General features: G+C 36.0%; 1 protein-coding gene across 1 annotated transcript; it reads left to right on the plus strand.

Moving 5' to 3' along the window:
• The first annotated feature begins 4,813 nt into the window (after positions 1-4,813).
• LOC137940468 (uncharacterized) lies at positions 4,814-25,727 on the plus strand. Its single transcript, XM_068785545.1, has 16 exons — positions 4,814-4,869; positions 4,969-5,039; positions 5,178-5,351; positions 5,437-5,521; positions 5,615-5,722; positions 6,135-6,219; positions 7,097-7,151; positions 8,991-9,362; positions 11,760-11,819; positions 11,889-11,987; positions 12,060-12,170; positions 16,562-16,633; positions 16,735-16,851; positions 23,907-24,056; positions 24,615-24,715; positions 25,043-25,727. Exons 2-16 carry the CDS (start codon positions 4,977-4,979, stop codon positions 25,368-25,370), a joined length of 1,980 nt encoding a protein of 659 aa, XP_068641646.1. The 5' UTR covers positions 4,814-4,869; positions 4,969-4,976; the 3' UTR covers positions 25,371-25,727.
• Positions 25,728-25,990: the final 263 nt, after the last annotated feature.

A 25,990-nucleotide genomic window follows, 5' to 3' on the forward strand; every position in this document is an offset into this window, starting at 1 on the left:
CTTGAGAGTTATGTTGGACTTCGACACCAAGGAAATAGTGCAGAGAACCCAAATCTTTCATAGAAAATTTTGTGGACGGTCGTGTGATAAGGGTCTTGATCAAAACGGGATTGTTGCCAGTAAGCACCATATCGTCAACATATAGCAAGAGATAAACTGTGTCTGTCGTGGTATGATGGACAAACAGAGAGGAATCAGTCTGACTGAGAAGAAATCCAAGTTTCATAAAAAAGGAGCTGAAGCGTTAGAACCAAGCATGATGAGCCTGCGGAGTCCATAAAGAGCACCCTTCAAACGGCACACATGCTGAGGAAACTGCGGATCCGTGTAGCCAGGTGGCTGGTCCATGTAGAAATATGACCATGAAGAAAAGCATTCTTAACATCTAATTGATCTAAGGGCCATCTAGAAGTGACTACAATGGATAGAATAATCCGAACACTAGTAGGACGTACCACAGGGTTGAATGTATCTTCAAAATCAAGTCCATGAATCTGAGAGAAGCCCTTGGCCACAAGACGAGCCTTGTGATGCTCAATGGAACTATCAACACGGGGCTTGGTCTTAAAGATCCAACGACAACCAACCACATTACGATTGATAGGGTGAGGTACAAGATCCCAAGTATCATTCTTCTTCAAAGCTTGAATTTCATCATCCATAGCTGGGAGCCATTCAGGGTGTTTGGCAGCAGATTTGAAACCCCGAGGCTCTTGTAGCCAGAAGGACCTGAAAAAACTGAGAAGAAGGTGAAAACATCAACTCGTGATATGCCTTGGGTTTAAATATACCAATTTTCCGTCTAGTAACCATTGGGACAGTAGATGGGGTGGGGGGACTGGGAGAAGGGACGGTAGACCCGGTAGGAGATGTCCGGGAGAAGGAATCACCAAGATCATCACTGCATGGCAAAAAAGTATGACTCGAAACAGGAGAAGAAGGTAACAAGTCCAGTGAGGAAGAAGACACGTTATTATTATTAGACTCCAAAAAATCAGAGAAAGTAATATAAGGTGTTGAACTATGAAGAGGTTGTGTATCATCACCCACATAAGGGAAGATAGTTTCATAAAATTGGACATGGAGAGGTACATAAAGACGTTGTATCTTGCGGTCCAAACCGTGAAATCCCTTGTGAAGGGGGCTATAACCTAAAAAAACACAAGAAGAGGATTTGGGAGATAATTTGTTAGGAGCATAATCCCGCAAATAAGGAAAGCATAAACATCCAAAAGTGTGAAGCATAAAGTAGTTGGGCGGTTTACCAAATAGGAGCTCATAGGGAATTTTACCATCAAGAGTCTGTGAGGGGAGTTGGTTGATGAGATAAACAACTGTCGAGAAGGCCTCAACCCAAAGAAGCAACGGAACACGGGAATGAGACATAATGGTGAGACCTATTTCAGTGACATGTCGATGTTTACGTTTAGCAATCCCATTTTGACTCGGTGTGTACGGGCAAGCAATGCGCAACACTATACCACAAGATGTGAGGTGAGAGCGAAATTTATTATTTGTAAATTTAGTTCCACCATCACATTGGAAGGACTTAATTTTGGAAGAAAACTGAGTCTCAACATAACATTGAAAATTGACAAAGGTATAAAAAAAATCAGATTTGTGTTTTAATGGAAAAAAAACCAACTGAATCTGGTACAATCATTAATTAACACAACATAATACTGAAACCCAGTAGTGGAATGGACAGGTGAAGGGCCCCATAAATCACAGTGTAAGCGATCAAAGGGCAAATCACAACGATATTATTGAGGGAAAAAGGTAAATGATGGCTCTTGCCAAGGTTACATCCAATACATAATCGTGAATCTAAACCCATCAATTTATCACTACAGGAAATAAAACCAGACTTGGAAAGAGAGTCAACAGTACAAAAATTAGGGTGACCTAGACGAGCATGCCACAAATGAACGGAGGTGCGCAATTTATTGGAAGAAATGACAGAAGTAAGGGCATGATGATGTTGATCGAGCATGTACATACCATTCTCACAACACGACTCTTGTGACCCGATCCTGCATGGTAAAACCAGAAGGAGAAAATGTGACATAATAGTTATTATCCTTTGTAAGTTGACTGCTAGAAATAAGTTTTTTCTTAATATCAGGAACAACTAAAACATTGGATAAAATAAGTGAGTTGTTGGGAACAAGAGTAGAAATGGAACCTGTGTGAGAAATAGAAAGTGACTGACCATTACCAACCATCACCCTTTCATTACCAGAGTAGAAAGTAGAGTAGACAAAGTAGAAAATTACAATAACTTTGATACCATGAGAAGTTTTGTGTATAGCTATAATCCTCAATGAATCGTGAAGTTACTGGATATTCTTATTTATAAGGTATGTACAATATACAAAACAGATCATCGAAGATCAAGGAAACTAATTGATACATATCTTATCGTATACATAACAGACCATCGAAGATCAAAGAGAGAATTAGAAGATGATTCATCCTTATCAAGTATGAAAAACTGCATTGTCCGCCTCATTCCTTTTAAAGTATGAAAGTTGTTATCTTTTTATTCACACCCTTAATTCCTCAAAGTACTTTCTTCAATTTGTTTTTGTTAAAATCACTTCAGAGCAATGCCTATAAACTCACTACCTAAAAATAATAGGAGTGTGCCCAACATCTAGCTTGAGTCAAGTTTTTTTATTCTTCACACAGGAGGTGTTTTTTATTTGAGCTACCCTTAAAAAGTCAATAGTCTCTTTGTTGTGCTATTTTTTTCGCCTTTGAAATTGAGCGGAGTGTGTTTTAAACTATGACCGTTTTGACTGGTGTATAGAGCTTTGTCATATGCCTAGGAATGATTTTTCTTCTATCACTATTATTTTGTGTAAGCTGGGTCTCTTGTTACAGAACAAATAAATCCCCAACTTGTCGAGGAGAATTAGAAAAAAAAATACAAGAAAGAGATAACCAATAATAAAGAATTCCACGTGTTTTGGTAATAAAAATTTATGTGCCTAGAATATCCTAGTAAGGAGGAGACAAGATGAGAACAAGATGAAGACTACGAGCAAGATGTGAACAAGAAGAAGATGAATCAAAGCAAGACAATCAAAATTTCTTTTCAAGCCACACAAGATCGAAATTTATTTTCAAGCACATGAGTTTCTTAACCAAGATTATTTTCAAAGTGAAGTTAAAAACACTAGCATGAGGGGGAGTATTAAAAGACACTTATGTGTGTAGGGTGACATGACAAGTAAATAAAGAGAACTTTCATAGAGATGACATAAAATTATAATTATGCAAGCCATTATATGTTCTCTTATGTATTTTTTCTTTTGAAGCATGCAAGCCTAAGGAAATGCATCTAAAATGTTTGAATTACAATTTTTAGATCAATTAAGTTTTGTTATCATCAAAATCAAGAAGGGAGTCAACAATTTTATCATACTTTGAAACCTATATTAGTGACCTTGCTTTGACACAATTGATCATTGTCTGCTAATGATTGATCAATTAAGGTGATTGATCTATCAAACAAATTTTGGCCACAATGTATAAAGCATGATCAATCAATCCTTATGGACTAATCAATCAATCTTGTCTAAGCATTGAAAAATTAGAAGGCATGATCAATCATATTGATTGATCAAACTTATAGAAATATACCAATGAGGGACATACTGCATGATCGATCATACCCTTATCATTGATCAAGCATACAGTATTGCACAACCAAGAGGATCAATGATTGATTAATCCGTCTATGTGCATTGATCGATCAACTTAACTTGTCAAAATCAACAAATTTTTTTTTGATCAATCTATCAATCAATCAATCAACCAAATATTTGACAAAACTATAGCCATCACACAAGTTTGATTGATCATACATTTACATTGATTGATCATTGTGTCGTCAAATTTTTGCAAATAGCGACTTGGCTTAGAGAAACTATAAATACCCCACTAAATGTACCTTTGAGAAGTTAATGAATATTTATCGGCAAGCCTATCTCGATCAAAATATTTCATACTTGAAATCCCTTTCAAAGTCATTTTTTAGAGAACAAGTGCCATAAATCTTGCAATTTTTCCATTCCTCTCAAAATCACTCATTGCATTCACTCATACAAGCTCTAAATTCATTTCAAACTAAGCTTCAAAGTTGAAGACTAGGAGATCTTAGAGGAGAAGATTGTCTCTCCATCAACTACAAGAATGTAAACTTTTCTTATTTTTTGTATTTTCACATTTTAATTCGTAGGTTTATCTAGGACTTCGAATTCTAGATAGAAGAGGTTGTTAGAGCTAAAATCTAGCCAACTATTTGGGGTGATTGCTTGTAATCGTGTATATGAAAATACAACCAGTTTAAAAGAGAGCCAAAATATCATTTATGTAAATTTTAGCTAATAGAACTAAATTGATGGGTCAATTGTGGTGAGTGCCCTCTCCTATTTTAAACTTTTATAAAAATATGATGTCGAATAACATTGTCACCCATTTTAACTAGTTGACCTCACCCTTTTTCTTATTCTAAATAATTTTTATTTTTTGTTGATTTTCTTATTTTAATTTTAGTTTCATGACTTTTAATAACAATAAAAATAAGTTTGTAAGTAGCATAAATTTTAATTAAAAATAGTGAAAAAAGAGCGAGCCTTGGAAGTGGTTTCTTCTGGATCATATCAAAGAGTAAAATAAATGGATTAACAGATAATAAGACAAATAGGTGCCGTGCCTCCACTTGAACTTTCTAGTGCTCCGGCAACCGCTCTGTTCGAGTGCTTCTAAAACGGTTTCTTAAGCGAGTTTGCAACACGAGTGGTTACGCGTTTCTTTTATGGTTTGACACGAGCCTCTGGCGCGCTTTCTTCGCTGCTAAGAGTCTGCATAGTATCCCTACTTCTGGATTCTAACATCTGATTCTGACTTCTATTTCGCTCCAACCAAATTCTCAACCATCTATTGAACTTGCATCCGCAGAATCAGTTATGCACGAGACGGAATTGAACGATCTCTCCGACGATGCCGACTATGCCGCATCGGTACAGCAAGTAATCATCTTCTGTAACTATAAGTAATCGAACTGCTAGAACCTTCGCGTTTGGTTGGTATGGATTAATTTAACGCCCTAGTATGAAACTCGCGGATTGAGTTTTTTTTTTTTTTTGGTTTCCTGATCATAATCGAAGGGATCCACGTTCAATTCGCGAGGAGATTCTAGTAGAAGAAGTGGTCGGTTAGTGCCTTCTGGAGCTGAAGTGGTCTATTTGAAGGATAATGTGGCAATTCATCCAACACAGTATACGTCAGAAAGGATAAGCGGTAGACTGCGACTGATAAAGCAAGGGACCTCTTTGTTTATGGTGTGATTTAATTTTTCTTATTTTTTAGTATTTATTTCATTTCTTTCTTTCCCTGTTACATTTTACCCTGCTCTATTGGTGACAGACATGGATTCCTTATAAAGAGAACCCAAGAGGTTATGAACCGACGGGGCTCGGACAGAGCTCACAATCTCGGATACCTGAGAGAGGTTAGGTTATAAATATGTTTAAGTATGTATAACTTTGATACTGACTGAGTTGCTAATTTGCAATTTTACCTACTTAAATGTTGTCTTGTGCAGATAGAAACTTGTACACTATTCGGGCTGTTCCTTTCACTGATATACGGTCCATTCGACGGCATACTCCTACTCTCGGTTGGCAATATATTATTGTTGTCTTGTCATCAGGTAGTTCTAAACTCACTACTCTTGGTTGCAATATATAATTGTTGTCTTCTCATTAGGTGGGTCTAAATTCTTTTTGGAACGTTTTATTATTTACTTATAGCTACTACTAGCTTTGTGCTTGTTCACCATGTTAATGGCCTTTGATTGATGGGCTAGATCTTTTTTGACTACATTGTTTAGCTTTTGTTATGATAATGTTTTTCTTGCCTTCAATCGTTTGTTCTACCTTCGTTCCCATCTCTCTATTAAAGCATAAATAACCATGTCGTTATAGTAATTTTTATATGTCTCTGGTAGCTCATTAAAATTTTATTTGCATTGACATAGATAATAGCAAGCAACTATGCCAAAGGGAATTTGTCCCTGGTCATTTGGTAAATATATTCACTGCTACAGCTCTGTTGTTATGTAGGACTGGCATTTCCTCCTCTTTATTTTTACAATGGAGGTGTCCGTGAGTTTTTAGCAACCATAAAACAAAATGTCGTTCTTGTGAGGTTAGTTCTTTTAGTGAAGCCTATTTGCTCCTTTTATTATTGCATCATCTTATGGATCTGAATATTTGTTTGAAATATTGCATATTATGAAACAATGAATGACTTGAAGATGCAGCTTGGCCGACCATTCCTGGTTTTGATGGATTGTTTTCCTATGGCTGGGTTGCATACGATTTTTTGTGATCGTTTAGTGTGCATTTGTTGTAACTTTGACCTCATTCCTTATGGGCTATTCTCTTGTACTCTCGGACTTTATTCTTTAATGCTATTCTCATTATTCTATAAAAAAAAAGAGTTTGAAGTCTTTCAATATTGAATCAAGTAGAACAGTTGTGGCATAAAAAACAAGGTTTTACCCAATTGCAAGTGTAAAATATTCCTAGAATCAAGCATCAAGTTGAGTAGATTATCATCCACAACAATCACAACCATCATCATTCTTTTCTGGCTATTGATTAAGCCGATTCATATTAAGAGCCCCAACAAACATATGTGAGACTTGAACCAAGTCCTCTATTAAGCTACTTCTTAATGATGTGCCCATTGAGTGGAAGTTTCAATCATCATCATCATTATCATCTCAAAGTTTCTAACATAACAATCATGTGTTTGTTATCATTTGAGGGTTCAGTAAGGGATAAATATAGGCTTATAATGACGTTGGTACAAGGAAGAATGATTCATTTAACTGGTCCAAGGCTACTTGGGGGACTGTGATGATAATGAAAACAATTAATAATAACTTTGCCAACTGAATGTACTGCACGGAAGATTTCATTTGCTATACTTATTTGTCCTTTTTCTATTGGTATCTCTCAATGTTTCTTAATGCGCTTCAAATTGACAAAGTCTTGTGTTCTTTGATGTTTATCCTCAGGTCTGCAGATGATGCAAATGTTTTTCTTGTAAATGATCTTCAAGATCCTCTTCAGGTACACAATAATTCTGATGAAGTTGTTGTGTTTTGTCCTATTATGTCCATTCTTTGTGTGTATTGTCTAAAATTCGTATAAAACATTGAAGGTTTTTTTCTCCTACAGAAGTGTAGATTTTTTAATTTGTTTATATTTTCATTTTAACCATCCATAATCTTTGTTGGAAGGCCTGGTTGTTGTTTCTTCTTTGAGTGGGGGGGGGGGGGGGGGGCAGGGTCTGTGCAGGGATAGGTTTCTCTCTCTCACATAGTTTTGTTACCATTTTACGCTTTATTTTTTCATAAAAGATTTTTTTTGGAGGGGTAATTGTGGAAAAAAATATTTTATTAAAATAAATTTTACATATATATCAACTTTTTCTGTTAATATGACTTAAAAAAATATAAACGCTGCAAGGGCATGGGGGTATTATTTGGGGACATCTTTGTGGGGGAGTGGGTCGGTTTTTTCCTTGTTGTGCAATATTTATTGAATTGTGCACCTGAATACTCTTTTGTACTCCAGATAGTTGCCCTTTTTTTTTGTTTTGTTTTGATGATGGTGAGTGAATTCATTAAAGAAAAGGAACAAGGTACACTTTGAAGATACATTGCCCGAAGGCAAAGAACAAAGAAAAACAAGAAAATGGAGTTGGGCATCAATATGTTCAACAAAATCAAGGATAACAAACCAGAATGATATTATCCCAGGATAAAGCCCCAACAAGAAGGTGTTTTAGAGAGGCTTCTTCTTGAGCTAAAGAATCCAAAAAAAAAAAAGTAATATGATTTCTGCTGTGGGTTTGTGAGTCCAGGATATGGTAAGGTGTCCAAAAAAGGTCAAAGATCTCCTTATAGATCAGAAGAAGGTGCAAGAGGGGATTCCTAGTCAATATCTAAGTGATAACAAGTACTGAATTGCCCTCAATAATGACAGAATCTAAGAATATGCTGGTGTAGATATGAATTCTAATAAGTGCATGATATCATTCTAATTGGTGCTGAGTACAAACTCCAGATGCAACCATCACAGTTCCGGTTCACATTGCCAACCCTGGAAGGCTTGTAGTGGTTGTGCGAGCTGTATTCGAAGTTGAACTTAGCCAACCTTGCCGAAGAGGGGACCACTGGTGAAGGAATCCATCCTAGCAGTTGACAAAGAGAATCTCTCCCACTTTATCTTGTAGGGAGCCTGAGGAGGTGGCTAAGATCTGAAATTTACTCGACCAAAAGAGTATGTAGTGTATGGATTGTTCAATGATTACCCCAACAGAATCAGGTTCCAACAGAAGTTCTTGGTTACATTTCGCCCAGATTGTCCTAGGTATAACTGTGATAGTGAACCACCAAATTGGCAGAGAAGATGAAGAATGAGGAAGAAATGCAAATTAGGTCCTAACAAATTAGTTCAGTTTAGTTAACACAGCTTTGGTACTGGTCATTTTGAGTAACATTTTCTTTCCAAAATATTGAATTTCTTTTACCATCCGAGTGGATTATTTTGTCTGATTTAGCACATATCCTGTCTCCAGTTGATAATGCCAATATAAGCTTCACTCTATCACTTACTAATGAAGTCAATATTAGTTCTCAGTTCCATTTTCTTGGGTGCCACATCCAAGTGAATGTCTCATGTCTGACCAAACTATTAAAAAATGTTTGAGAGTATCTTGTGGAACCTCCTGGATTTCTTGCTTTTGAAGTTTTAAAATTGGTTTGATCCTCTAATCTGGTAATCTCATGAACTTAGAATTATGACTTGCACCTTACTTCTATGTACAATACATTTCTTGCATATACTTGTTGTTCACTTTTTTGTTTGTCTTGACTGAACTTTGGTTTGCTACTTCCATTGTAGAGAAGCCTCTCCTCTCTTGAGCTTCCTGGGGTGGTTCCTGTTTCAAATGGAACACCTCCAATCTCACCATTTTCATCAGATGAAAATCATGGGAACATCACTGAGGTTGTAAATGATAGGGGACATTCACGGCAAAAAGTTCATGATCCTGCCCGTGATATTTCTATTCAAGTGCTGGAGAAATTTTCACTTGTTACCAAGTTTGCACGTGACACAACCTCTCATCTTTTTGGTGAAATTCACAGTGATCCTTTTAGTGGAAATGACAGGAAGCCCCAAAGTCAGTCTGCTCCTGGAACTAGAGACAGTGAAAGATTTGATAGCAAACAGCAGTCCCTTGATTCTGTACCTGTTGCATCAGATCCTTTCGAGGTAACTATTTTTTCTTCTTTTTTGTCCTGTGACAGTCATGTGCAACTTTATCTTTGCTGAAGGTCTTAAATAACCTGAACAGTAAAAAGGTTGTCATCACAGAAAATCTTGAACCCTATGATAACTACTGCTAGAAAAAGTTGTTTATTTCTCCTCCATATGAGTTAATGAAATCCAAAAAAAGGACATTTGTATTTTCTTTTCCGAATGAGGATAAATCCTAACATAATGGTATGATCTATTAAACTTGTAACCAAGAGTGGCGTTAAATTTGCGAAATTAAGTACAACAAAGCCAAAAAAAATGTTTTTGAAGTGGATTGAGCCTTTGGCACAATGGCTGCATGGGTCTTTCTTGCTTGAGGTCCTGGTTTCAAGTCTCACTAGGGATTTCCATTTGTAGTATGTCTATGTCATAAACATTTCAAGATTTTTTTACTATAAAAAGCATATTTTACTTTCAAGAACTTTTTATTTGATTACAAGAAAGTTCTGAAATAAAGTTATAATCTTCACATAATATGCAAAACTAAGACCCAAAAGTATGAGTGTTATCATTGTTTCATGTTTTCTCTTTGACAGTGTAGTAGGTTCTGTTGTTTTTGTTGTTGTTGCAGTTGTAGTTGCTCAAAGAATTCTAAATACAGTTCCAAATTGAATCTAAGTCATTCATTTATTTTCTTATGCTTTCTATTTCATTAGGGTATACAATATTAGGTTACATTGGTTCTTTTTTTAATGGTTCTAGCTGTTCATTGTTTTGCTTTTTATGACTACTGTGAGTTGTACTGTTCATCGTCTGGTAAAGTTTGTTTGAGGGGGTTTTACTTAATTAATTTGTTGTAATATTCACTTATGATCTTGATTGTCCATTAAAAAGAGGGAACAGGTGTTGTATGGGGCCCTTTGACTCAATCCCGGTTGGTGCATGTTGCATGATCTAATACTAGTTTAGTTTAGTTTAATTTACTGTGGTCATGAGCTGTGATGAAGTTAATCCTGATTATGACTTTTTTCCAAGAAAGAAGTCATTATAACATTAAAAGGGAAAAAAAAAATTAGATTGACAAGTTATTCTTGTGATCGATAGTGGTTTATATTAAGAGTTTCGTCATACCAAATATGCTCAAGTAGTACTTGTATCCTATCCTTCTAACATCTGCATGTCAATGTTATGACCCCAGATTGTGTCCGGGGCCGGTTATGTTGGCCATGTGGGATGGGTAGCTGACTAGGAGATCTGCCTATGCATGGCCTAGTTAGGTAGGAAGAGTTTGCCCCTGTGGTAGAACTAGAGTTTCAGTAGGGTGTCTAAGCCAAAAAAGAAGTGTTTTAAGCAGGGGTCTAGAAAGAGTAGTTCATTGATCTAATGAGTCTTAAGGAAGGAGGATGTTTCATGAGTGCTATTGGGACTCTGCTTGCTTTGTCTCTTAATTGTAGGCTGTCCGAGCCATTTGCATCCAACTTCAATCAAATACAATTTTAGGCTTATTCCACCCCAAGGTAATTGACCATGGTTAATAAGTCACAAGGTGGCTAACCCTTGATGCAAGGGTACTAACCCCTGATAGCTTCCGAGCTCGACAACCAACTCCTGTCTACCACCCTCTGCCCACCTATATCTCTCTTGGTCCCCATGAGCTTTCCTGTCCATTGCCATCTCCACAAGATTTTCCTCTTTCACCACCTCACAGCCACAACCACCCAGCCCTCTCATAGCCATTACGAGTTCTCTCTAGAAGACTCTAACCTCCACTCTAGTACTCTCCTATCTCCCTCAGGATTCCTGTCTCTCTCTCTAGCATGCCCCTAGTCACCCTAGAACTCTAGAGAATCCCTTTTACCTCAAACTTCATCCCTTTATTCTTCCAAAAGTCCCACTTCACTCAACTCCTTAAATCCCTTCCCATTAAAACTCCTACATGCCTACAACTACTATCCTTCTTGGCTCTACTTCCCTCATATCCAAGGACGCCTCCCCCCCCTTCTCTCTCTCTCTCTCTCTCTCCAGCCCACCCTACAACCTTGAACCCTAGTCTATCCTGACCTTGCAACTCCAAGTTCCACATAAAGATCCTTTTTTTTTTCCCGTTACATGTGCACTGGAGGATCTCTCATCCTCTGAGAAAGTTTTGCAACCCCACAATAGCTCCCCCCGATACCCTCTTGCACACCGTTCATCACAGTCAAGTTGTTCTTCATCATTATTATTGTAATTGCTGTCATAAGTATGGTTGTGGTTTCATTAAAAAAAAGTATGGCTGTTATCGTTCAATATTATTATGTCAAAACTTGCTAATTGCTTGGCAATTGGCAGAATTACTAAATTCCTCTGTGTATAGCTGTTCTGAGATATTTCTGGATGACACTGTTGGTTATGTTGTTTTGTTTTCGGCAGGTTGATAAAATGTCATTGGTTTGGGGCAAACCGCGACAACCTCCTTTGGGATTTGATGAGGTACAGACTTCTTACTAGTAAATATTGTACCACATTGTCTGTTTTGCTCATGTCTGGACCACTACACAGTGGACTATTTTCTTGGATTCTGAAGGAAGGATAATGGATCCAAATGCGTTAAGGAAGAGAATATTCTATGGTGGAGTGGAGCATGGTCTACGGAAAGAGGTTTGCTTCTAAGTTAAATTATGCTTGTCGTCACTTCGACATATTATTTATGAGTTTTGAAATTCTTCGCAGGTTTGGAAATTCTTGTTGGGTTTCCATGCTTATGATTCAACTTATGCTGAAAGGGAATATTTATCTGCCACTAAGAAGTCTGAGTATGAAACTATCAAATGTCAGTGGAAGGTATCTATTTTCATCCACTGTTGGCTCAAAGATTGATTTAACTTGCAGACACTTCTTAGAACCTTGACTTTGTTCCTTCCAATATAACTTTATCTTATTGTTGCCCTTTATGTGTTAAGCATTGTAGTTTGAACTTGTGTGTTTAAATTCATTAGTTTCTTTTAAAAATTAACGTTCGGTATTTTTTCTCTGTACCTATGGAGTGCTTTTGGGTGCTTCTTAGTTTGGATAATGTTGGTGGATAAAACCTCTTTGTGGCCTATGCATCTTCTCTTGTCTTAGGTTAGTTTTCTGTGTATTAATGGGGTCTTTGAATGGGAAAATACATCCTGAATTTGGCTAGTCAGTTTGAGATAGATTCTGAATATAGCAGAGTGGATCCTGACCCAGGTTTGTTTTGTATTGTGGCTCGTCTATATGTTCTCCATGTTTTTAGCTGAATTTGGTGTTAGATGTGAGGGGGAGTTTGGTGGGTAAATTTTCCATTTTCTATGGCCTGTATGTATGCTTTATGTCTCAAGCTAATTATCTTAACATGAGAGGGTTATTAGTAGGCAATTAGGCTCACGTCAATTATGCTTGGGAGATCTTTGGCTTGGAGTTGGGAGACCTAGTTGTTTTGGGATGGACAGTGTCCAACTTCTATAGATAAACTGCCGTTAAATATGTATATAGTTCTGTTATAAAATGTCCCTTTTCTTTGCCTGGCATTTTGTTGTTAATTCTGTAATGTGGGTTTCCTTGATAACTTGTGAAAGATATGTAATGTAGAAGTGAGACTTTACATATGTCTATACATGATGTGTTGTACTTGTTTTAGTTAAGTTAGGAAAGCTTCTGGGCTGCCTAATGAGTATGTTATAATTTGATGCTCATACTTAACTAAGGTGTCTAGTACATAATTTGTATAACTGTACACTTAAGAATTTCTTTTATTGGATAATAGTCATGTCCAGACTAATGAGAAATACTTTATTTTATTCCTTGTTTTTTAATGGCTGCTTCCTGTTTGCAAGAAATTAATTTTAAACAAAAAATGTAGTAGTACCTTCCCAATCCTTGGGACTTCTGTTTTCCTTGTAGACATTTTCTTATTTTTAATTAAGTCATTGTTGCCAAAATGAAATATTCCATTACAAAGACAACAAAGAGAAAAAATCAAGAGATTTGACCTTGTTGAGGGGAAAACTTGTCCCACATTGAAAAGTGTTAAGAAAAGTTAATGGGTTATAGAGTTGAGCAATAAGCCTTCTGAGTGGCTAGTCATTTATTAATTTTTTATTTTTTGAAAAAGATGTATATATATTAACAAGAGAATATTTACAAAGGACTATGGCTAGTCATTTATCAATGTGTGATTTTTTTCTACACAATAGATCTCTATGCTTCAATTCGAACATAACTATGTCATCTAACAAGTTTACTTCTTGAGCTGGACTTCTACTTAAAAACATGTTTCACATCTACAAATCAGCGTGAATAATGATGAAGAGGAGCTTCATCTTCGAGTCGCAAACACTTTACCACTAGATTAACCTCTGGTTTAGCAGTTGTAATGGTTTACAGTTATTGTTCTGATTTTTTGAGTGTACTGTCTTCTCCCTTGACCAGAGTTTCTATTTCCCTCTTTCTTAATAAAATGTATTTCTGGTTGTATTAAAAAAATGGAGCTTAAAATGTAGTGACTGCATACCTTTGAAACAAAAAAGGCAGCGATTAAAAGAGACAAATGTCTGGGCACTGGGTGGCTTTTGAATCTCTCTTTCTCTCTATCTCTCTTGCTCTTGTTTGCCAATGTAAGGATCTAAAGCTTCCATTTAGACTTGAAACGGGGTCTAAGGCTGTGGAGATCTTGTCCTTCTACTCCCTAGTTTTTGGTTAATTAAGAAGAATCTCAAGGTTCAGGTTTTGTCCTCTCTTTTTTTTTTTCGAAAATGTGCACAACTTTTTTTTTTTTTTTTTTTTTTGAGTAAAAGGTGTAAATGTGCACAATTTAATAAGCCAAAAGGAAAAAAAAACTACAACAACATCAACTTGGGGAATCCCTAAAAATAAGAGGCTGAATGGAGACCCCCTCTTTAGCAAAAGAATCAGCTAATCTATTAGCTGATCTAGAAACATGACTCCATTTACATACAAAAGAAGTGAGATCTTGGATCTCGTAAAAATAATGCCAAAGATGCCAAGGAGGAAGCTAATTTTCTTAATTCCAGCAAATCACACTCCTAGAATCTCCTTCAACATGAAGAAACCCCTAAAATTTCTCTTGAAATTTTTTAAGACCTTGGGGAAGAGTAAGAAGTTCAGCTAATGTAGAGTCTGCAATACCAATAGGACCAGAGAAGGATGCTAAAATATCACCCAATGAATTTCTGAAAATGCCTCCAATACCTGAAGGTCCTGGATTACCAATGGATGATCCATCAAAATTGAGTTTTATGATGAATGGATCTGAGGAGACCATTCAACATGCTTAAGAGTAATTATAGAGTGAAGATCAGATACTGCATCCCATCATTGACCAAGTCCAATGATTTCAACCATTGAATGATCTTGGATGGAATCAGCTTCACTTGTTGCATCCATGAAGAAGAATTTTGCTGAAAGAGCCTATAGTTCCTCACAGTCCATATGTGCCAAGAGATTAGAACAATACATGCATGTAACGGTTGCAACCATTGAATGATCTTGAACGAAATCAGTTACACTGGTTGCATCCATGAAGAAGAATTTTGCTGAAAGAGTTAATAGTTCCTCTCAGTCCGTATGTGCCAAGAGATTAGAACAATACATGCATGTAGCATAATTCTACCGAGGGCAGGTAAATTATTCCCATAACAGCTTGATATGAATTCTGTAAAGGAGGCTGGAAAACATCCAGAAATATTGATAAGCTGAAAAAGTTGTTCCAAAATCGCCAAGAAAAATTGCAATGAAGAATTAAATGGTTGATAGATTCCTCCTCCATTCCACCTAACACATTAAGAGGATTTTCAATATTTGGTCTGCGGTGAATCAGATTGTCACAGGTGAGAATCTTTCCATGTAAGACACTCCATAAGAAAAATGGAGCTTTTGGAGGACCCGTGAATTTCCATGCAGTAGAAGCAGGATTAATGGTGGAAGTATTAGAAGCAGTAAGATTGTAGTATGAAGATACAGTGAATTCCCCATCAGATTCAGAACACCATATGAGCTTATCTGGCTTAGAGGTTTTAAGATATATGCTGTCCAGCTTATGAATAAGCTCACTAATCTCCAAAGCTTCAATATCATTTAGATTATGCCGAAGATGTTGTCTCCAATTTGCCTTTTCTCTGAAGATGGAGGTTTTATCTATGTCAGTCAATTAGGGAAGAAACTTCTTTCAAAGTGAGAGAAAAACAGATTCTGGAAATTTATGGAATTGCTTGGATTTTTACTGTTCTGTGCTTTTTATGAGTCTTTCAGAAAATATGAAATTTCATCAAAGTAAAGAAGTTATTTTTTTCTCGACTTTTCATCTATGAAGTATATTTCATAGAGTTGTACACATAGTAGAGCGAAGAAAAAGCCAAGATAAGGTGATGGCTTATTTTCTCCTCCCACTCACTGTCTTATTTCTTTTCTTCTCTTCCCCTCTCCCCTCCCCACTGGTCTGTGAGACTTATAGAATTTCCTTTTGTTTCATCATATCTCCCAACGAAACATGTAACAAAACAAACACCAGTAGCAATATTTAGTGTCAATTGCTGATTTTAAGTAACTGAATTTTATGGTTACTGGACTGCACGTGATGTTTCCCCTTTGAAAAATCCAATTTGTCTACCTAGCATCTAATAAACTTTGATTAAAGCACTATCTATCTGTTCTGTTTTATACCCTGTCTTTCTTGCAATGGTATCCTTATTTGAGACTTGGACTGTGGCTTATTGGTCTCATGGGGGTTTCTACTTGGTCATCTGAAGTTGAATTTTCCCCTAGGCTCAGGGGCTAACCGGGTGTAAACCTGCTATAATGCAGACAAAAAAACCTAGTATATCATCAGTTGCCTTCGTTAGATGGTTTATCTAGCAGATGCTTTATCTTTTTTGAAAAAATATGAGAATTTTATTAAGAAAGAGGAGGGATATCTAATACTTCTAAAGCTGATAATTTACCTTAAAAGGAAAGTTTTTTAAAACGATATAGTCTTGCTAAAGCTATACATCAAAAGAGATATCTTGAGTCTTCTAAGAACAATTAGCTGAACTTCTCTGTTACCTCTGAACTTCTAGCTAGTAACTGATGAACTAATAACATAAGGATGAAATTAAGATAAGGTCGTATTCAGGAGGAATGGAAGTTGCTCAATGATCTTTTCTTTGCATTTCTAACTTGTATTTGAGAAGTATCTCTCTTTTTTTGTGCAGAGTATCTCGGAAGAACAAGCTAAGAGATTCACTAAATTTAAGGAAAGAAGGGGCCTCATTGAGAAGGATGTGGTATTGACAGATTTTTGAATTCTTTTTCTATGGTTAAGTTTGAATTTCAAAGTTTCTTGCATTACATCCTATTCATTTTGTTTCTTTTCAAAAATTTCAAGGTAAGAACAGATCGATCAATCTCCTTCTATGATGGAGATGACAATCCAAATGTAGCACTGTTACATGATATACTGTTGACGTACTCATTCTACAACTTTGACCTGGGTTACTGTCAGGTAGCTTCTTTTAATATTTTTTTTATTTCGAGTTTTACACTGTATGGAAGTATATTGATAATGAATCTCTAAATAACTATATTGGACTTGTATATTCTGTAACTTTTATGCTTGTCTGGTCTTCCTTTACTTTTGCTTGCATTATACTTTGTACCCTTATTTGTTGGTGGCTTGACTAGAATCTTATATTTACCTACTGATTCTGTCCACATTTTCAAAGATGTTATTTTGTAGCATGCAAATGAAGGCTGAGGTTGTCTTTGGCCTGGCTCTTTGGTAAGCATTCTTTAGAAGGCCTTACCAAAAAGCTTTCTTATGGTGTTAAATATCAAGTAGGGGTATTTTGGTCATTTTATATATTCTATATAAGTCTATAGGAGTGTCAGCAAGATTCAGTTATTGTCATAAGTTTATGGGCCAGTTTACATGTTATTTTGATATGTAGTTAGTGAATTATAGAGATTTGAAGGTTCTCATTAACTGGTGTGCTAAGCGGATGCCCCCATGGCGGCACTGGGATATTTTTTTTGAAATTCGTAATATATCCTCTTACCTGAATTGTATATGGACATACACCCCCATATCCGCCAATCACTTGGTGGACCACCATGCTAAAAGGGGTTCATCCCTCCAAAGCCTCATTGTGGAGGATGGCCCCTCTCTATAGGTTGTATTTCTTCCTCTTTTTATAAATATTCACACATTCCATAAAAAAAAATTATAGAGATTTGAGTCATAAGGGGTATTTATGTAGGCAAACATCAAGTCACTTTTAAGTGAAGAATAAAAAGAAACGGGGGTCAGGGTTTTCCATCATTAAGCGCTATTGAACACCCTCAAAATTTCTCTCATCTCTCTCTTTCTTTTTTCTTCTTCTTCCTTTCTTCTAACCTCTTTTTCCTTTTTTCTTCTTCTTCCTTTCTTCTCATCTCTTTTTTATTTTTTCTTCTTCTTCCTTTCTTCTCATCTCTCTCATCTTTTTGTTCTTTTTTCATGGTATCAGAGCAATAAAATCGTGATTCAGAGCTTGTTAAACACTCTATTCCTTCTTCTTTGATGTTTTCACTCTCCAGGAAAAGGGATTTCAGAGTTTACTACTGATCAAAAGTCAGTGTTAGATTTTTTCCACTTCTTTTTGTGTCATAACCCTAGGGTTGATGGCTTGTATTACCAATTGTGTAGTTATATGTTTAATTAGTGCCCCAAGAGGGTTGTGCTTGGGGGTTGTCCTAATTGAAGTGTGTGCAGGGTCCCAATCTTGTGTTTGGTGCTTGCATAATCTATAGAAAGGCTAGCGTCAGCCAAATTTTGGAGAAATTTCTCTTGTTTAGGGTGCCATTGGTCTTATTGACATTGGATTCGCATGATTGTGCTTGGAGTGGAGTTTTTGGTTCAAAACCTTGATTGTTGAAGTGGGGCCTACACTGCCTACAAAGGCATCGATTTGTGTTTGCTATCTATCATTGTTGTGTTGATTGTTTTTATCATTTATGGCTGGTTTTGGTGAGATAATTACTCCTACAAGAGAGTTTGAGAGTTTGGAAGGGAAAAACACTATTATTATCACTATGGAGAAACTAAATGGTCAAAATTATTTAAGTTGGTTCAAGTCAATATGAATTTATCTCAAAGCTAAAAGGAAATCTGAATATATTAGAGATGATCTAGTGGTTTCTACTATAAATGATTGGAAAATAGAGAATAACCACTTTTTGACCTGGTTATTCAATAATATGAACTTTAAGTTGAGAAGTCAGATTATGAATTATGAAACAACAGGGAAATATGAATGCTCTTGGAGCTTTATATGCACAGGAGAGTAATCTCTTTAGAGTTTATGAATTGTAAGCAAAATATTTTAGCCCTAACAGAGGTGAAAAGACAGTAACTGATTATCACAATGAATCGTAGAGCATTTTGCAAGAGATTAACATTTTTCATCCTTTCACCACAAAAAGAACTTAGAAAACAACAAGGGCAGATCCATGTAGCAAAATTGTTGGATGGTTTGGGACCAGAATTTGCTGCAATTCGAGCCTAGTTACTTGCCTCAGACAACATTCTATAACTCTCCAAAGCATTCAATTGGGTAATGCGTGCAGAGACAATAGTAACATCAAAAGATGGCAAAGAAGCTAAAGGGGTTGATATAGTTGTCCTTAATACTCAAGGGCAGTCAAAATCTGTACAAGGTCGTGGTTGAAATAATAGGGCAGATGTTGTGGATGGGTCTGGTAGAGGTAGAGGCCATGGTGATGGCAAAGGTTAAAGATAGTTTGTTTATTGTGGATGCACCAATCATGTTTCAGATAAGTACTAGGGCAAGTTTAGTAAATCAGCATGAACCAACTCTACTATTCAGCAGCTAGCTTAACGAATTGTTCAGTTGACCTCAATATACTTCTCATCTACATCTATAGTTCAACCTACACTTCCTACAACCATTTTTGCCAATTCAGATATGTCTGCCTTATATCTGAGTCCCATTTCTTCCTTGGTTATTTACTCTAGAGCATTATCAGACATGTTAGGTATGTCCTCTTGTTTCACAAAATTTAATCCATCATCTTCCTTTAAACAAGTTACCATTGCTTATGGGTTTGTTTCTGTTGTTCATAGAGTAGGCGAAATTCAGCCTACATCCTCTATGTCATTAAAATCTATAATATTTGTTCCAAAGTTTCCTATTAATCGTTTTTCAATTAGTCACTCACGACATTTATGAATTGCTCAGTAACATTCTATCCTACTCATTATGTGTTTTAGGATCTCACTATGAGGAGAATGTTAATTCAAGGCATGAGAGAGGGATTTTATCACTTGGAAAGCTCACCACAACAAACTTCGTCCATATTTCATGTTGTCGTCCCTTCCAATGACATCTATGGTTAGGACATCCTTTTCCAACAGAGTTGATTCAGTTATTTCTAGAATTACCATCCAAATTATTGTTTTAGTATGAGTCGTGTCAACTTGGGAAACATCACTAGACTTCATCTCCTTTGAGTCAAACAAAAAGTAGTAGTCTATTTGAGATGGTACATTCTAATGTATGAGGACCTTGTCCAGTTCCTAATGTTTGTGGTTATACATATTTTTGTTTCCTTCATTGATGATTTCAGCCCTTCTACTTGGGTATATCTCCTATGAGTGAAATTTGAAGTATTCAATGTATTTCATAATTTTTATAATGAAATAAAAAGTTAGTTAGATGTCTTTTCGCATTTTTCACACTAATAATGGAATACATTTTATGAATTAGAAATTTGATTCTTTTTCTCAGACTCGTTGAATAATTCACCTACTTTTCATGTGTATTCACTTCACAACAAAGTGCATAGCAGATGAAAAATCATCATCTTTTGGAAGTTGCTCATACTATGCTACTTAATATGCATCTCCCAAAATTTTGTTGGGGTGATGCGTACTTATTACATGGTTTTTCTTTAGTCGGACGGCTTCATCTGTACTTGGAGGAAAAATCATGTGCAAATATTGAAACCTAAGGATGATTTGTTTTCTCTCAGTCCTTGTACCATTGGCTTTGTGTGTTTTGTACATGTGTTTGGTTCCTTTGTTGATAAATTGTCTACTCAAGTTGTCAAATGTGTGTTTCTTGGTTACTTTCATACACGAAAGGGATATAAATATTATTGTCCTTCAACTTGAAAAACATTTTTATCTCCTAATATGATATTTTTTGAGGATGTTCCATTCTTCTTTTTCATTTCATGTCATTTGATTCTCTTTGTGGTCAATCCAAAAAAGTTTGCGCTGTCTTTGTCTTCTTGTGCTATTCCTTCTTTAATGCAGGATGCCCTAGTATCTCCTCAATAGAAACAAGCTATGGATATTGAGAAGGCGGCTTTACATGATCGTGGCTCATGGATATTATGTGATCCGCCTCCTGGAGCTGTAGTTGTGGGGTGTCACTGGGTATATACTATGAAATATAAAGCCAACGATTCTATTGACAAGTATAAAGACCAAACTGGTAGCCTACTTAGACTTATGGAGTAGATGTGTTTGAGACTCTCTCATTTAGCCAGATTGACCTCCAAAATCCTTGTATCTATAGCAGTGGATTGAGGATGACTCCTGTTTTGGTTGGATATCAAGAATGTTGTTTTGTATGTTGATCTAGATATGGAGCAACCTATTAGGTATGTTGCTCAGGGAGAGATTAGGAAAGCGGGCCGATTAAAGAAGGCAATCTATACACTCAAAGAGTCCTAGAGTGTTGTTTGATAAGTTTAGCCAAGTAGTAATGTTCTTTGGTTTTTCTAGAAGTCATTTTGATCACTTACTGTTTGTTGTGAAAAGATTATCTGAAATTGTAGTGTTAATTGTCTATGAAGATGATATCATTTTATTAGGAAGTGACAAAAATGGAATTGAAGAAGTGAAAGAGCATTTGGCTTAGCAATTTCAAACCAAAGATTAGGATTTTATCAAGTACTTCCTTGGGATAGAAGTTGCTCAGAGTAAGGCAGGAATTGTCTTAACCCAAAGGAAGTATGTTACAAATATGTTACTGGAGTATGGTGTGCTAAGAGCTAAACCTATAGAGACATTGATGAGAGCAGTGTATCGGTGGTTGGTTGCAAAGTTGATTTATGCCATAGTTATTTGCCCGATATATCGTTTACTATAAGTGCAATGAGTCATTTTCTGGAGTGTCCATGCAAAGTTATTTTGAAAGCTGCTTAGAAAATCTTGAAGTATTTAAAAGGATCGTGGGAAAGGATTGTTTTTTGAGCTCCGCAATTATTTACAAATAGTGGATTTTCGGACATAGATTATATAGGGACAACGCTGAATAGAAAGTTTGCTACTGGTTATTGTGTATTTGTAGGTCAAAATTTAATTAGTTGGAAGAGTAAGAGCAAAAATGTGGTGGCCTGCTCCAGTATAGAAGTAGAGCATAGATAATACACACAATAAGTGAGCTAATATGGGTCAAATTTTTTCTCCAAGAGTTAAACCTACATGTTCTAGAACCCATGACGATGTATTGTGAAAACAATGCAATTATTTTCATTGCAAGCAATCCAATGTTTTAAGAGCAAACTAAACATATAGAGGTTGACTGCCACTTCATTTGAGGTGCTATAATGAAGAAGGAAGTTACTACCCCCTATGTTTGGACAGGTTTCCAACTTGGTGATATCTTCACTAAAGCTTTGGGTAAGCGTGAGTTTGGGATATTTTGTGACAACCTGGGGCTTCTAGACACATATGCTCCAGCTGGAGGGAGTGTTAAATATCAAATAGTAGAATGTGTGGGAGTGTCAGTGAGATTGGGTTCTTGTTAGAAGTCTACAGTCCACATTACATGTTATTCTGATGTTTAGCTAGTGTATTATAGAGATTTGAGCCATAAAGGAACATTTATGCAAATAGATCTTAAGTAATTTAAGTGAAGAATAAAAAAAGGAGGGCGATCTTTTCTCCCATCAAGTGCCATTCAACACTCTCAAGTTTTCTTTCATCTCTATCTCTCTCTACTTTCTTCATGCTTTCTTCTCCTACTTTCTAGGAAAAAACAATATAGTTTGGTTGCAACTTCTTTAGGAGAGATTTTCAAATGCAAAAATCACATGGTTTGGTAGTATTTCTATGAGAAGTATCAAAAAGGTAAAAGACTAAAATGTCTTTGCTAATAAACTGAACTTTATTGATGAAAATAGTGTCATTTGATAGAATAATGAAAATAGTAGGGTTAGCCTGTATGACCAATTAGAGAGCTACTTCAGTGGGTCGATTTTTTTTAAAATATGATAAAAATGCTAATTGAGTAAACTAAGAATGCTTTTTAGTAAAACTGTTGTACCCCTATGTATATTGCTATTCGAACACTTTTATACGTCCTTTTAAAGGAGGGTATTCTATAGCTTAGGATTAGTTGTGTCCTACATTAGATGTTGTAGTTGTAAGTACTAATTTGATGCACCACTTACTAGGTAGGTTCCATGGTGGCCTACACGAAGAGGCATTATAGTGCCAAATCTGTTCTTTGGCTCCCTGATGTAAAAGGTTATGCTAAAAGTGGTCCTGTTCCTTACATTTATAAAAAAAATAAAAAAAATCGACCTTGTTCTAGAATGCTTTGCTTATTACGTGGGACTGAAAGCAGACATTAGAAGATGAGCCTCTTACTTAAGTTTAGCACTGACCATTTAAATACGGAGGTATTAAGTTGTCCCAGTGGCGACACTATTACTTTTTTTTTCTTTTTGATGAATATTGTCGAAGTTTGTGAAATAAGTGGTGGTAAAATTATGCAACGAATATGTCAAATCTCTGCTTTTCAGAGAAAAAAAATCTCTTTGAAAGAGCTTCACTTTGTAGCTTCACCTAATCAGTGATTTTCTTTTGTTTGGAAGGTTAGATCTATTAAGAAACCATAGCCAAATGGTTTTTTTGATGAAAAAACAACTCCTTGATCCAAAGACCCACTTTTTGGATCCAAAGAATGGGTCCGAGGCAGTGCAAGTTATGTTTTGTATTTAATTTTTGTTTCTTATTCTTTTTCTTGTGCATGTGTGCATCTGTGTGACATCTTAGGACTGACCTAACTTCTTATAAATGTACCAATAAACCTGTAGTTTCTCTTATGTGCAAGTTGTCATCTGTTTTTTCTTTTACATGGGTTGTCTTTATATAGATATATATTCTAAAGAGAGTTATATTTACCCACGATTTCCATGTTGATTAACTTTTTCCAGTCTCGCACTTCGTACATCATTGCAATCAGGATTTTAGTTGCTTCATTCACTTTTAGTTGCTTATATTTTGAAGTTGCGTTATCCTGTTCCTTTCCAAATGATTTAGTATTGATTTAGTATTTACTCCTGGTTTATTGAACTGAGTGTCTTTTACAAATTTCCCAAGTCATCTTGAAAACCAAATCTCATGTAGCTGGAGAAGTCATAGAACCATTTTTCTTGCTTAAGCTTTGTATCTTTACTATTTCAACAGTCTATACCTTTGGATTAGTGGCATGTCATATAGTTTTTAATTATTTTTCACCTTCGCTTCTCCTTGATTGGCAGGGGATGAGTGATCTCTTGGCCCCTATATTGTTTGTGATGAGGGATGAAGCTGAGTCCTTTTGGTGCTTCGTTGCACTGATGGAACGTCTAGGACCAAATTTTAATAGGGACCAAAATGGCATGCATTCTCAACTATTCGCATTGTCAAAGGTCTCTCTCTCTCTCTCTCTCTCTCTCTCTGTCTATATACATTTGTTATGTAGGTGTTATCTTGTTTTGACTTTTTTGCACAAGCTTTATCTGACGTTACCTTAGATATGCTTACTGTAACTTGCTAGTTACTGTGGATTATTAAAAGTATTTAGAAAGAATAGTTTTGCCTGATGCTTTGATTTTTATATTGGGATAAAGTACCATGCTTTAACACCAATAATGGAGCCCACCTGTCGTCACAAAAAAAAAGAAAAAAAAAAGAAAAAAAAAAGAAATAAAAGAAAAGAAAAGAGAGCAGAGCCAATATGTTGGAGGTCCACTGAAAACCTGGCATTATATTAAGGATTTACACTTAAAAAGTAGCTAAGGTATATTATTATGCACATTCTGTGGAGCCAATGAGACGACATGGTGGACATGAAAGTGTTGTTCAAATGCATGAAAGCAGTGTGAGTTGGGAATATCTTTCTCGTGTTGGAATAGAAAATGCCTTCAGTTTTTTTTGCGTTGAGATTTTTATGTGTATATGTTAACACATGCTACTTGCTGTGGCAGTTGGTGGAGATACTGGACAGCCCATTGCATAATTACTTCAAGCAGGTTGACTGCTTGAATTATTTCTTTTGCTTCCGCTGGATTCTTATCCAATTTAAAAGGTAATGGTTGTAGCTGTTCTCATGTTTCATTTACTACTGATAAACATTCCTTCTGTTTATCCTTTGGATTTTTCTTATTTGCATGGGACAGTTTATCTATTCCTTGTCATTCCGTTCCATGTTCTTCCTGTGTTAGGATAGTGTGTCCTCGGTAGTAGTTCTATTATTGTCCATTAGTGCAACTGATTTGTCTCTGCCAACCCTTAAGTTAGTCTTCTTTTGTAGCATACCTTCCTCTCCTACCCAAACGGCGGGTGCACCTCTTCAGTGTTAGATTCCGACTGAAACCGTTTTGTTTTTTTTTGTTTTTTGTTTTTTTAATTACAGGGAATTCAGCTATGATTTGATAATGCGTGTGTGGGAGGTCTTGTGGACCTACTACTTGTCAGAACATTTCCATCTATATGTATGTGTTGCAATTTTGAAGAGATATCGGAAGAAGATCATAGGGGAGCAGATGGATTTCGACACATTATTGAAGTTCATTAACGAACTGAGTGGGAGCATTGAACTTGATGGGACCCTAAGAGATGCTGAAGCTCTATGTATATGTGCTGGAGAGAACGGTGCTGCTTGCATTCCTCCTGGAACCCCTCCATCATTGCCTCTTGAAACTGGATTGGGGAGCTCTCATCAAGACGATGAGGTTCTGTAAGTGGGGTCTTGTTACCTGTGTGTCAAAAGCTTCAAGTTGAATTCATTTATATCTGCGGCCATTGTTCTCAAATAGGTCGAACGACTATGAAAAATGTCTGTTATACAGATACGTTGTAAACATTCTTAATTTGGATGTATAATGTCTTCTCTTTTGCTAAGCTTTTCAACAGATGGGTTGAAGCTATTTTTCTTTCTTTTCTCTGTTGCCTTGTGCTCTCAAAGACTATGGTAACTCAAATAAAACTTTGCTCCTGACCACATGGGTGAATAAAGGGTACTTTCACCTGCCTCGGTCAAGGGTTCAGGATGGGTAAATAAAAAATTAAGATATTTTTGGTCTTTGAAAAATACAAAATGTTTTAGTCTTGATGTGTTATGTCTTGGCTGAGAAGGACGTTACAGGGATAATGCACTTTCCAAAAATATTAAAAATAAAAAATATTAAAAAAAGTATTTAAAATAATTTAAAAGGTATCTATTTTCAACCCATATAAGGAATTTTGGAAAACTCTTCGGGTCATGTTTGTAACCCTTATAACAGAAAATAAGAATTTGATAATTATTATTTTAAAAAATAATTAGTGAAAATGAGATAATGATCAAATTTTTATTTTTATT

This window comes from Aristolochia californica, unplaced genomic scaffold (genome assembly GCF_029961685.1).
Source record: "Aristolochia californica isolate CCGP_79_NKW_82.1479 unplaced genomic scaffold, dmAriCali1.0.hap1 SCAF_9, whole genome shotgun sequence".
Lineage (NCBI taxonomy): Eukaryota > Viridiplantae > Streptophyta > Magnoliopsida > Piperales > Aristolochiaceae > Aristolochia > Aristolochia californica.

Excerpts from the sequence above, each read along its gene's own strand:
- LOC137940468 (XM_068785545.1), top strand. The coding sequence starts at position 4,977 with ATGCACGAGACGGAATTGAACGATCTCTCCGACGATGCCGACTATGCC. Across the intron at positions 12,171-16,561 it reads CTATCAAATGTCAGTGGAAG|AGTATCTCGGAAGAACAAGC; the intron begins GTATCTATTTTC and ends TTTTTTGTGCAG. Across the intron at positions 16,852-23,906 it reads TTGACCTGGGTTACTGTCAG|GGGATGAGTGATCTCTTGGC; the intron begins GTAGCTTCTTTT and ends CTTGATTGGCAG.